The 13,385-nt window shown below is 48.3% G+C and overlaps 1 protein-coding gene across 1 annotated transcript in view; it reads right to left on the bottom strand.

The window, feature by feature from the left end:
• Nucleotides 1–1,311: 1,311 nt before the first annotated feature.
• The window catches only part of NPFFR1 (neuropeptide FF receptor 1), a 32,425-nt gene continuing 20,351 nt past the window's right edge, over nucleotides 1,312–13,385 (bottom strand). The window contains 3 exon segments of the mRNA XM_082407310.1: nucleotides 1,312–9,471; nucleotides 9,473–10,130; nucleotides 12,293–12,392. Coding sequence (XP_082263436.1) covers nucleotides 9,265–9,471; nucleotides 9,473–10,130; nucleotides 12,293–12,392 — 965 coding nt within the window. The 3' untranslated portion in view covers nucleotides 1,312–9,264.

Below are 13,385 nucleotides of genomic sequence, written 5' to 3' on the forward strand. Positions count from 1 at the left end.
GCAGATATTTGCATCACTTACTTCCCCAGTTCTATGTGTTTTGTTTTTTTTTACTGTATATTTCAGAATCCTCAAATTAGGCAATTATTATTCACGAATTTGATTACAAAATTATTTCGAAGAATGCCTAGTTTTATTTAAATTTTTTGATGGGCTGGTCTTCTTTAAATGATCTTGATTTTCTGGAGCATTAAAGATAATGTGCCTCTATGACATTTTGACTTAAACTCTTTTTTTTTTCAAATCAATATCTATTATATAAAATGAGGTGCTCCCTGTACTAAATGAAAACGTAGTAAGATAATTTTCCAGTTAGAGTGTTCCTCCCTTATCTCCAGCCAGACTCCCATTAATCTTCAGAAGGTCATGACTCACTGACCTTTTGAACACTACACCACACATCTTTACTGTAGTTAGAACACAAGGGCAGAAAAAAAAAAAAAGTAGAGCAGTAGTTTAGTCAGTAATGCAACACATTACTGAAAGATAAGGGAATCTCTGCAGAGTGAACACTAAGTAGGCTCATGTTCGGAGAGTTTCTTAAAAGGATGCTCTTCCAAAAATAAATAAATAAATAAATAAAAGGATGCTCTTCCGACTGAACTGTGCTGTCAGTTTTCTACCTTTGAGCAGATGGTGCTAGTTTTCTTAGAAAACCCCAGAATCTCATCTGTGACTGACTTGTGAACAGACAGAAATGATGCAATAGTGTGCCACACGCACTTTCCCTTTTGCTTCCTGCCAGCTCAGAGCAAGCAAATAAAGTCTTGCTGACCTCTGGACTTGCATGCTAGCTCTTATATTGAATGTATTCAGGGAGCCAATAAGTACCAACTCCAGTAAAAAGCCAAGTCCTGCCTAAGCTGGGGCAGAAGTCAGTGCTTTGTAACTTTCCCTTGCAGGCAATGTTGGTGAACCCCACAGGCCCTTTGGACCTTGTTCTCTTTCTCATGTCTCCCTGAGGCCTAGCACAGTACCTGGCCTAGAGTTGGTGTTTATTGACTCTTTGCTGGACCAATAGATAGAGGAATTAATGAAAAAGAGGGCAAAAATACCTTCTTAAGTATAACAGTTTGACAAAGGATGAACCCAACTGTTCTCAAAGGTTGTCTTTCTTGCTCTGTAACCAAACCAGTGGCACTTTTCAGTCCATATCCTTTTTGCTGTGGTGGACCCTGTTAGGCACTTCCAATTTCCTGATGCACTCTCTCTTCCTTGGCTTGTGACTACATGTCCTTCTGACATCCGTCCTACTTCTCCGGCCACTCATTTCTCATTTTCCCCTTTAGCCTTCTCTGCATCCCTTCATCTTTGTTTTTTTGGCTGCACCGCACTGGTATGTGGGATCTTAGTTCTCCGACCAGGGATCAAACCGGCGCCCCCTGCAGTGGAAGCTTGGAGTCCTAACCACTGGACCGCCAAGGAAGTCCCATTCATCTCTTCATCTTGATCATCACTGTCTTTCTAACGTCTCATGTTCTCTCTCTCTAGAGATACCCTCTCCCTAGGTTACCTTATGTATATATTTGGTGTCAACTACCACCTCTAGGTCCTATAACAGGAAAACTTTCAAATCTGTAACTGTGTTTTATTTAACACTTGTGACTATTGTCTGTGCTAGGTGGTAGAGATGTAGTGCTTCGAAAGACATGGTTTGGGCCCTCACAGAACTTATAGTTTGAAGGGAAGACAGTCTTCAGCAAATACGTCCAAAAAGTTTGGATAAGTAGAGGGAGTTCCCTGGTGGCCTAGTGGTTGGGATTCCAAGCTTTCATTGCCGCGGCCCGGGTTCAATCCCTGGTCAAGGAACTGAGATCCCACACGCTGTGGGGTGCTGCCCAAAAAATGGTTTGGATAAGTAGAGTGATAAAGGAAGTACAAAGCATTGCCTTGTGGGAGCAGAGAACCTCTCCAAGGAAGTGACCCTTAATCTGTGACCTGAAAGATGACAAGGGGTTAATAAAGCAAAAGGGACAAGGTAGAAGCCAGAAAGAGACTATGAAGAGATGTGGTCAGAGTTAAATGGTGGAGGGCCTTGGAAGGCATGACATGAGGGTTGAACTTTTTCCAAAAGAGAAATGAAAAACCTAGGAGGGGTTTTTAGCAGGAAAGTGACATGTCAGAATTGCTTTTAAAAGTGGCTCTGTTAGCAGCTCGAAGCCTGGATTGAATTTTAGCAAGAACAGAGGCAGGGAGAACAATGAGAAGGCAGCTGCAGTGGCCCAGGTAAAAGATGATGGTGGTGCCCTGGACTTGGGTGGCAAAAGAGATGAGTGATTACAGAGCTATGTTCAAGGTAGAATCAATGGAACTGATCATTGGTTAGACAGAGTAGAAGATGAGGAAGATGGATTTGAGGATGATTTCTAGGTTTCTGGCTACGACAACTGGTTGAATGGTGTGTCATTTACTGAGATAGTTTGGTTAGGATGGAGGGTAAGCAAAATGATGGCTTTAGTTTTGAATATTATAGCAAACACTGCTAGTTGCCTGCCCAATAACCATATTACCCCCTCCTTTCTAAAAGCATCCTAACTTGTTCAGGAATCTACTCTATACATACCTTTGCTTCAGGGCAGCCGGCCCCTCCACTGTCTTCAAGGAATGCATTTTATTTTATTATTCTTTTTATTGAAATATAGTTGATTTACAATGTTGTATTAGTTTCAGGTGTACAGCAGAGTGATTCAGTTACACATATATGTCTATTCTTTTTCAGCTTCTTTCCCCTTAGAGATTATTACAAAATATTGAGTATAGCTCCTCAGTGCTATACAGTCTAAGTCCTTGTTGGTTATCTATTTTGTATACAGTAGTGTGTATACGTTAATCCCAAACTCCTAATTTATCCCTCCACCCTCCCCCTGCAAAGGAATGCATTTTAAATAAGCTAAGACAATCATGGTCGTCAGGACTTGTTTCAGGCATGCAAATGTGATACAATTCTGTCCAGTGGGATGAAGGGAAGGCTGCCCAGTGTTTCCAGAAAAGGTTTTATCTTAAAAGGAGCGTATACTCCTGAATGCTTGCTGTTTGAAGCCACAGAAATTTTAGAGGTTGTTATAGCAGCATAATCTAGCCAAAGCTCGGCTAACACAAATAACTGAAACTGCTGCAGCCCTCTTATGAGGCATTAACCACCGAGAGAGTTTGCCTGAGAACCAAGCTGACATGCAGAGATTAGCAAAGCAAATGATGGACAGAACTTGAATTCTTAAGATATCTTTGAGCTATTGACTTAACCAAGCCTGGAGTTACTTTTCCTCTGAATCTCTTATTGCATTGGATAACAAATTTCCTAGAGTTTAAACCAGTTAAATTGGGTATTTCTGTTACTTGAAGTCAAAATATCTTGGCTAAAATAGACTAATAGCCTGAAAAAGGAATGAAATCCTAACACATGCTACAGCAGAGAGGAAGACAGAGGGCAGTGGGGAGTGATTATTCCTCAAAAAGAGAGTGATTTAACACCACCACTGGCTATGTGACAGATAAGCTAATTTGCCCGAATCACCAAGCTTGGGTTTTTCCAACCACATTCATTTGGTTGCTTGCACATGACAACAGCAGCATTTGTTGGTTATGGGATTCAAAGACCTGGGCATTGCAGTTACTAAGAGAACACAAACAACTCAAGGTGGGACCTGACAGCCAGTTCAGCAACTTTCACCTCATCAATGACCACAAGGCAGAGGAGTCCAAAGGATGATTTCTTTCAGCCCATGGCTGCCATGAAGGCTTGATGTGGTATTGGATCAGACTAAATGCACATCGTTTACTTAAACTGCTGGTATTCCTTCCATCTCAGATCTGTGGAAGCCACGGAATGTGATGGAAATGTGGTCTTATGGCTAAAACAGCAGTCTGGAGCCTGTGGCTGGCTGGTTTTATTTTTAGGATTAAAGGGGATCTCCATCAAGCCTCTTTCTTTTATTCTGAACCTCAGTTTCCCAAATATAGGAAGGAGAATTCACAGCAGCTTGAGGGAGTGGCAAAAATCTGGGCTTCCTGGTCAGACACGCCAAGATTTGAGTCAGCTTCAGCACCATCTAGTTATATGACCTTCGGTAAGTTACTTAACTCTTTGAGACTTGGTTTTTCCATCTATAATATGGGAATAATAAGAAATACCTGTTTATGTAATTACTTCATTCATTCAACAGACATTTATTGGGTGTCTCCTACGTACGAGGCAGTGTCCTAGATCTGAGTCCACAAAAGTGAGTGAAATAGACATAGCTCCTGTTCTCATGGAGCTTATGCTCTGTTGTGAGAAATAAATAACAGACACAAAGCACTTAGTACTGTGCCTGGCTTTTAACAAGCACTCAGTAAATGTTTTGAGTTGACCAGAAATGTAATTATTGAAATTCAGTACCATTTTGATGTGCATGACCTCCTTTCTCATGCTCCCTCTCCTATCTCAGGGCTTTTGCACATGATATTCTCTGTCTGGGTTGTTCTTTCCTCAGCTATTCACATGCTCCCTCTCTCACTTCATTCATATCTATATTCAGATCTCGCCTCCTCAGAGAGGCCATTCCTAATCACTTATTAAAGTAGCCCTCCACCCCTACCACATTCTATCCACAGGATCCTTTCAAAGGATCTATCTTGCTTTAAACCCACTCTTGATGGGTTTAAAAATCCTCCATTAGTGATCAATTCCTCTTAGATTCAGGGCAAATTTTTGTACTAAAATCTCTACAATGTAATCATATCGTATAATTACATTTCAATATAATCATATTTCTAAAGATAGGTTTCAAAACACTTTAAATAAAATAAGAATGACCAATAAGCATATGAAAAGATGCCCAGCATCCCAAGTCATCAGGAAAGTTTTTTATTTTTTTTTAATTTTTATTTATTTTTGGCTGCGTTGGGTCTTCATTGCTGCGCGCGGGCTTTTCTGTAGTTGCGGCGAGCGGGGGCTACACTTCATTGAGGTTGCGCGGGCTTCTCGTTGCAGTGGCTTCTCTTGTTGAGGAGCACAGGCTCTAGGCGTGGGCTTCAGTAGTTGTGGCATGCGGGCTCAATAGTTGTGGCTCACAGGCTCTAGAGCGCAGGCTCAGTAGTTGTGGCGCACGGGCTTAGCTGCTCCGCGGCATGTGGGATCTTCCCGGACCAGGGCTCGAACCCGTGTCCCCTGCATTGGCAGGCAGATTCTCAACCACTGCGCCACCAGGGAAGCCCTTGGGTGCTTTTTATTTTCTTCTCTTTCCTTATCTAAATTTTGTAAAATTTCCACAATGGAGTATTTGCGTAGAGAGAAAAAAACACCAAAAATAAAATGCCAGAAACATAAATAATTGGCTTATTCAACAAGAAGTCTATTGCTGATTCCACATTGTTTGCTTGCAGTGAAGCCCATTTGGGTCACCTCCTTCTCATCTATCTTTCCTCAGTGGCACTTCTGAGGGGTGAGCTGAGGAAACAGATGCAAAAAGGTACAGAGCTTAATAGGAGTGCTTTGTCCATCCAGCTCTCAGTTTGGCTGTCACCTGGATTTTTGGATGAATACACAGTAGACTAATGATAGGGGAGCTCTCATCCTAGTTGCCAGCTCTGCCCTCCATTCCAACCTAAGTCAACTCATGTGTCCTCCAGGCCCCAAGAGAAAGTCCTCGGCAGAGGGCTGGGCAGATTGTGGTTTTCAGGGTCCAGGCCGGGAGTCCGCCTCCAGCTCACGTTGGTCTGTTGAGTGCTGCATGGTCTTGGTCAAGTCAAGAGGCCATTCCTCAGTGGAGACCCATGATTAGAATGATCGCTCATGCTGCAAATGGCAGGACAGGACACGGAGTCCCTTCAAGAGCTTCGCTGGGGTGGGGATGCTCAGGGTCAACAGGCCTCTGGCCCTTTTCCCCTATCACACATCCAATTCATTTCCAAACTTGCTGCCTATGAAAGGGCAGTCACCTTAGGCGACCCAACCAGCTTGTAGGCAAAGGATGGCACATGGGGTGAAGTCCATATTGCTTGCCCTTGTGTGCCTTGGGGTAACTGGACAAGGCCCCTGACAGGACCCAGGTGTTGGGTCACAGGATTCCAGCCAGGATAATAAACGTACACTTATAAAAATACCTTCATAAAATATGACCTCATGGAGGGAGCATACAATTTTCTATCTACTCTAGTCAAGAAGTAAAGCCCAACAGAAGCTCAGAGCAGCTGGGGTGGGCACAGGGGAATGAGACAAATCATAGCTTTCCTTGAGCCTCTGCTTCATCACCCATAAATGCCAAGTTGGGAAAGATCCTGGGTCTCAACCTGCGGCATCTGTCCTCAGGGCTCACACACACCCTATTTTCAGGAGCTACTTCCAATATCTTAAAACTCCACACATTATTCACAATAGTCAAAATGAGGAAGCAACCCAAATGTCCATCGATGGATGAATGGATAATGACTGGCATATACATATAATGGAATATTATTCAGCCTTTGAAAGGAAGGAAATTATGCACCTACTACAATATGGATGAACCTTGAAGACATTACGCTAAGTGAAATAAGCCGATCACAAAAGAACAAATCCTGTATGATTTCACCTGCATGAGGTACCTAGAGTAATCAAATTCACTGAGACAGAAAGTGGAATGGTGATTACCAGGGGCAGGGAGGAATGGGGAGTTATTGTTTAATGGGTACAGAATTGCAGCTTGGGATGTTAAAAAAATTCTGGAAACGGATAGTGGTGATGGTTACACAGCAATGCAAAGGCACTTAATGCCACTGAACTGTACACTTAAAAATGGTTACATGGTAACTTTCATGTTGTATATATTTTGCCACATACACAAAAAACCAGACATTCCACAGGTACCCACAAGGCCTCACCCCTCATGAAAGCATCAAGTCATGCCTGATTCAAATCAAATCTGAACCAGCAGGCATAACCTTTGACAGATTTTTTTTAAAGAAATAAAAATAACGGCAAATATATGAATTATGGCCTAGTGCAGGTTTTGTTTTTTGTTTTGGCAGGCCCAATCTTTCAAAGCGTGGCATCTTTGGGGGGAAGTAAAACAAAGGGGCCTTGATAGAAGTTTGGCTTGGGTGAGTGCCCCGGTCTCCCCCCAGCTGTAAAGGCTGTGATTTTGTGGTTGGGGAGACCATGCGGAGGGAGAAACACACCAGAGGAGAGACCAGACAGTGTCTCCCAACAGATTCCCCCCTGCCACAGGGACAAGCATTTGGGTTTAAGAGGGCCCTTGCTCTGGTCTATTTTTAGAGCCTGGAGTCAAGAGTTCTTTACAGCAAGCAGCCAGGAATCCTCTGGCCTATGTGACACAGAACACTGATACAGCACCAGAAATGGGGCCCACACATGCACTACCTAATGAGGGACAGGATAGCACACGCTTTCCTTAAATCCTCATCCATCACTCCCAGACACCGTGACCAGGGTGGGGTCATGATGGATCTTGGCAGCCTGCTCAATACATGAGTCATAGAGAGCATACACAGAACAGCTCAGGCCAGATATTACGAGAGTAAATACAATAGACTCTCATTTCCCAGACCAAGAGCTTGAGGGTGGGGATTCTGGTTCTGTGAGCATTCTGGTCCACCATCAGGCAAAAAGTCTTTGTGGGAATTTCCAGCTCTCCTCCCCAGTCCACCTTCCTTGAGAGGAAGGAAGGGGCCTGGGAAGAAACCAGAAGACAAATTCTAACCCAAACCCTGCCCCTCTGTGGCTCGTGACCTTGGTCCCTTTGAGCCTCAGTTACTTTGTAAAACAGCAACATCTCCTTCAGCCTCATTTGTATGGATCAAATGAGACAGTGTCTGGCGACATGCTTGGAGAACACACTGTACAGTGGCTTAGGAATTTTCTTCTGCCCCTACATCTAGTACTTAGAATGGAGTAAACAGGGTTAAGTCTTAAGTCATCATGTGTCGATCAAGGAGACTACTGGAGCCTCAGAGTCACATTTTCTCTGCCCTGGAAATGTTTCCTTTTTATTCACTAAAATTCTGGCAGCAGTGCGTTTTCTTTAGAGATGAGGGGGAATACCCAGTTAACTGCAGATTACTGGAGCCGTGCAAGGATCACAAGGTGATCCCAATTCCTCCCACCTCCTGGAGAGAAGCCTCTCTCTTCAAGGTGATGCAGATATGCTGGGTGAGAGCCAGAGAAAACAAGGGATGGTCTCCATCCCTTTTTAGGGCACACAAGTTATCCATGCCAGGGAGAGGTTTAGTGTTTGTCATCCCAGAGGCCCCAGAGGACACCATAGCTTTGGTTGGCCAACTTCTCCCCTGCAGTCCCCTGGAGGGAGCAGGGGAAAAGGCCTTGGGGAAGGCTTATACTTGCAGCTCCAGTGAGCAGATGTGTTCGGAAGGCTGAAAGTGGGTGGGTGCTATGCCCTCCTTTCCTCCTGTCCATGAATAAATAAACTGATGCCTCTTGTGGCCTTGCAGCTGCCTGTCGCACTGTGAGCTCTCACCTGGGCCGCCGTGATGGTGGTGGGCCCTATGAGGAGAGGAGGGAGGACAGAGACCCCCCCCTTCTCTGGGCTCACACCCAGAGTGCCTGCAACTGATGCAGGCTCCCCAGGGCTAGTTCCGCAGCTGCTCAGGCATGACATCCTGTAAATGGTACTTTGGGGAGAAGAGAATGGCCCTGGACACTTCCTGGAACAAACAAGACAAACCTACACAGAACACCCTATGCTATCCTGGGAAGGGGTCAGGGGAGTGGCTTCAATCATACATACAGGACACCAGGACGTGGACACCAAGCATCCGATGGCCAGGCCAGCCTTGCTTTTCGCTTCTTCCCAGCTGCCTAATTAGGATTTACACTTTTCACTGTGTTCGCCTTACAGGGGTCCTTCTGGAGGCAGCTGGAGATGGTCAAAACCATCAGGCACTGGAGTCACACAGACTCCTGTAGGGTTTCCAGCTGAGACTGGGCTAGCCTCATCTCTTCTAGCCTCAGTTTCACATCTTTAGAATGGGGATGAAAAACCCCTGTTCCGAAAGCGTTTTGAGAATTCAGTGGGATGATGCCGGCGGCTTCTACCACACAGAAGGGTTTTGGGGGAACAAGGCTCCTCTCCCCTTACCCGCCTTTGCCTCTGTCTGAGGGGGAGGTGGCAGAGAAGATTCCACTAGCAACTAACTGCTCACTGCCTTGTATTTGAGAGGGAGGCACATGGCACCCTCTCCTAACACCACACCAGGCCGCTAGCATGCCTGGGTGTCACGTATCCAGCCGGGGCCCTCGGGTTCAGGGGCCTGCTCTCCATGTCCCACTCAAACGTCCCAGGCTGGTATGGTGAGGGGCATATGGGAAAAGCCGGGACCCTCGGCGACCAAGCCAGGGGGGGCCACGCGGCCATTGTGCAGCGGGAGGCGGCCGGGCCTGGGGGCCCCGCTGCTCGGGCCCGACTCGGAGGCTAGTCCCGAGTCGCTGGGCTGCACCTCCACGAAGACCCGCGTGCGCAGGAGCCCGCTGGGACGCCTCCCGGTGGCTCCCCCACGGCGGCGGGCAGAGCTGGGCGCGGAAGGCGGCCTGGAAGCCGCGGCGGAAGTTCTCGTTGAAGTAGCCGTAGATGATGGGGTTGGCACTGCTGTTGAAGAAGGCCAGCCAGTGGGCTAAGGGGAAGGCGTAGACGGTGACCAGGTGCAGCTGCGGCTCGCTCAGCTGCCCGTAGTCGATGAGCAGCAGCAGGGCCCAGAGAGGCAGCCAGGACAGCGTGAAGAACAGCGCCACCATGACCAGCATGTGCACCACCCGGGCCCTGCGCCGGGCGCCGCGGCCGCCCTCCCCGGCCGCCTCCTCGCCGGCGCGCGCGGGCCCCGGGGCCTTGCACAGCTTGCGGGCGATGCGCGCGTACATGCCCACGATCAGCGCCAGCGGCGCCAGGTAGATGTGCGAGAAGAGCACGGCCGTGTAGACCCTGCGCATGCCCTTCTCGGGCCAGGCCTCCCAGCACGAGTAGAGCGGGTAGGAGCGGTTGCGGGCGTCCACCATGAAGTGGTGCTCCTCGCGCGTAACGGTCAGCGTGACGGCCGAGGGGCACATGATGAGCAGGGCCAGGGTCCAGATGACCGCGATGGTGGCCAGCGCCTTCCGCAGGGTCAGCTTCTCGCGGAAAGGGTGCACGATGCAGCGGAACCTGCGGCGACAGAGGAAAGAGAAGCGGGGGTCTGGGCGGGTCCCAGGGGTCCCAGTGGCCCCAGGGATGAGAGCCATCCCCGACTGAGGGCGGAGGGCTGGGAGCGGGGTAGGGACACTCCACCTTCGACGTCGCACCTTAGGTGGCATCAAAGAAGCCTCAGATGTTAATTACGTTCGTTTGCAAGCAAACTGGTTTCTCACCTGTTGGGGAGTCAGCTCCTCGGCTGAGTAGCCACGCAACACAGGCGAAAGGAGGGTTTTACAAGAGCTGAATCCTGTTTGTGCCCTTTTGGGGATAAACATTATCTGGCAAGTAGCAGAGCCATAAGTCCGCACATTCTGTCCTTGAGTAGGCCGATCGGGTAGGTGTATCAGAGAAAACAATTTTTAGCTGTTTATGGCTTCTCCAGAAAATCTTGGGAGTTCAGGTGTAGAGTCTACGTGACAGGTTGTCCCTATGTCACCTTGGCCAGCGTCCTTCCAACAGTGCCTCCACAGAATTAGGACAGACCTGCACCATTTCCTCATTAGGATGTCTCAGCAGTGATTATTATTACACCCTTAATTTACATCTGAGGAAACTGGGATTCAGAGGTGATAAGTAACTGGCTCAAGGTCACACAGCTAGAAACTGGCAAGGACCAGCCTTGAACCCAGATTTGTGTTGCTGCACTGTGCCATATAAACCTGCAGCTGTAAACCCTTGCTGTGCATTAGAATCTCCTGAAGCATTTTAAAAAATACCTGTGCCCAGTTCTCCTGGTCGAAGATGCCAATCTAATTAGTCTAAGAAAGTCATGGGGCAGTTTAGGAGCTGAACCTAGACTAGAACACAGGCCTAGAGCTGACTCCCAGCCATGTTGCTCTTTCTACTTCAGCAAACTGTGTCCTGCTCTCCCGACTCCCCACCCTTTCCCCTGCCTGACAACACTTTCTACTTTTCCCACAGCCAGTCTCAAGCCTTGTTTTCTCAACCTACCTGACTTGGGCCTACTGGTCTCATAGCATCACATACTTAAGGAATTGCCAGAGAACAAATAATTCTTAAAGCACATAGTACTGGCTGTAAGTGCAACAGCACTTAAAGGATGGAGGGGAATCCTGGGGCAGACCAGGAAGGCTTCCTGGAGGAGACAGGAACTTGAAGAATACTCCAAACACTACTGGGAGACACTGCACACTCACCTATCATTAACGATGACAACAAAATGAAGATCAGTGAAGGAGGACTTCCCCCACCATCAGTGGCCTTGCAGACAGGAACCCAGTTCTATCTCCCCAGCTGCCTACTTCACTGGGTCACAAAAGACTGGGTTTGATGAGGGCCAAAGTGGAGAGAGGATGAAGACACTAGATTCTAGAAAGGGTGGAGCTAATAGGTGCCCATGTTGGGAAGAGGACAAGGAGGAGGGTGTGGGTGTAAGGAAGAAATAGAATAATATTAACAGCTGACATTTGGTCTCTGTGCCAGGTGGTGTGTATCAGCTTTACAAACAGAAGATCACTGAAGCCTCCCAGCCACCCTGTAGGATATTTACCATTTTACAGATGAGAAAACTGAGACTCAGAGCAGTTAAGTGACTTAACCAAGGTCATGCAGCTAGGCAGCCCTCCAGCTTACCTGCCTGCCTCCCTCACCCTGGGGGAAGTGCCTGGAGTGAACCCTTATTGAAAGGGCTCACTGAGAGGGAGGATGGGGAGGAGGACCTATTGCAGTTGGGTCAGTTGTGTTGCCTGCAAAGAAAGCCTCCTTGGTCCCTGGCTCCGTTCCATTAGCAGACCCACGCTTATCAGAGAATCTGATGGAATCTGAGGCGGAAAGACCAGAAGTAGCTGGACACGGTGGAGATGGGGAGTCAGGGACCAGCAAGGAGGACTGCTGCTCGGGAAGCAAGGACTGCCCCCAAGCTCCTCTTAGGGCCCAGGAATCCCTCTTAAACCTCCTCAGGAGCTGCCTCCGGGCCTTCCGGAAGGAGGTGGCAGTGTCCTCTGCAGTCCCCCAAGTCTAGAAGGCAGCCAGCCCCACAACCCTTCCCTCTGTGGCTCAGGATTCAGCCCCACCGACCACAGAGCAGCCCCGGCCTCCTGGCAGGCCCAGCAGTGGAGACAGCAGCTTGTCCTAGTGCCAGGCCCGGGATAACCAGACAGGAACCTTCTCACCTTTCCACGGCAATGGCCACCAGTGTGAAAACAGAAGCTGACACGGACATGCCCTGCACCAAGCCGCTCATCTTGCATGTGGCGTTGTCGAAGGGCCACCCTGCAATGACAGAAGCCACCAGAGTGAGAGATGCCTCATTCACAGAGAGCCAGAGACCTCCGGCCATCGGGGCCAGTCCCCTCTGGCTTGCATCTTTCCTCCATGTCCTGCCAGGTCGTCATCCTGCCTCTGCTTACACACTTCCAGGAGTGAGGAACTCAGCAGCCAATACCACCGTGGACAGTCCTATTACAGACAGTCTTTATACTGACCAGCGATTTCTCTCCATGAACTTTAGATCCATCCAGCCCTGCCTGGCTTTCTGCTCCCATAGCCCTGTTCCAGGTTCTAGGCCAGTGGTTCTCAACCCTGGCTGCTCACTAGAATCAGCGGAGAACTTGGAAAAGGACCAGTGCCCAGGCTCACACCAGACAACCGTATTTTCCAAATCTACCCAGGAGATTTGAGTGGCAGCCAAAGTTGGAAACCACCAGCACAGATCAAGCCTGACTGTCAGGTAGGGGGAGGTATAAGCAGCTCTAGCCCCTCCTACCTGATGTCCTCACTCTGATCCCCAAGCTTCTGCTTTCTCATGAGACCTGGGTCCCACCTGCTCTCAGGACTAGTAGCCAGGTCCACATCTTGGCTACCTGAGGCCGTGTGTTGGTAACTGTCTAGTGTTTCTGCCCCGCTAGGCCTGGAGGCAGGGCGGGGGTGGGGGGGCCCACCTTGTTCTTGTCTGTTGTGCCTGCAGACAGGAGTCATCTTCCAAGGCTGGGGTCTTCTTTCACCAGCGGCCTCCCCCATGTTGATTTTCTGCCTGCACACTTACTGGATGCCAGGCACTGGCTCACTCAATCCTCACAGCAGCCCCATTATCCTCTCCTTTTTACAGATGTGAAACTGAGGGGGAGACTAATTGATTTACAGTCTCTTTGTCCCTAAATCACCATGGATTAGTGGTGAGAGTTTGGTCTGGGTGCCAGGGAGTTTAAATGTCATGGAAAGTCAATATCGCTGTAGAGAGCAGACTGAGAAACATATGAAAAAAAT

This window comes from Balaenoptera borealis, assembly GCF_965194805.1.
Source record: "Balaenoptera borealis genome assembly, chromosome: 10".
Taxonomy (NCBI): Eukaryota; Metazoa; Chordata; class Mammalia; order Artiodactyla; family Balaenopteridae; genus Balaenoptera; species Balaenoptera borealis.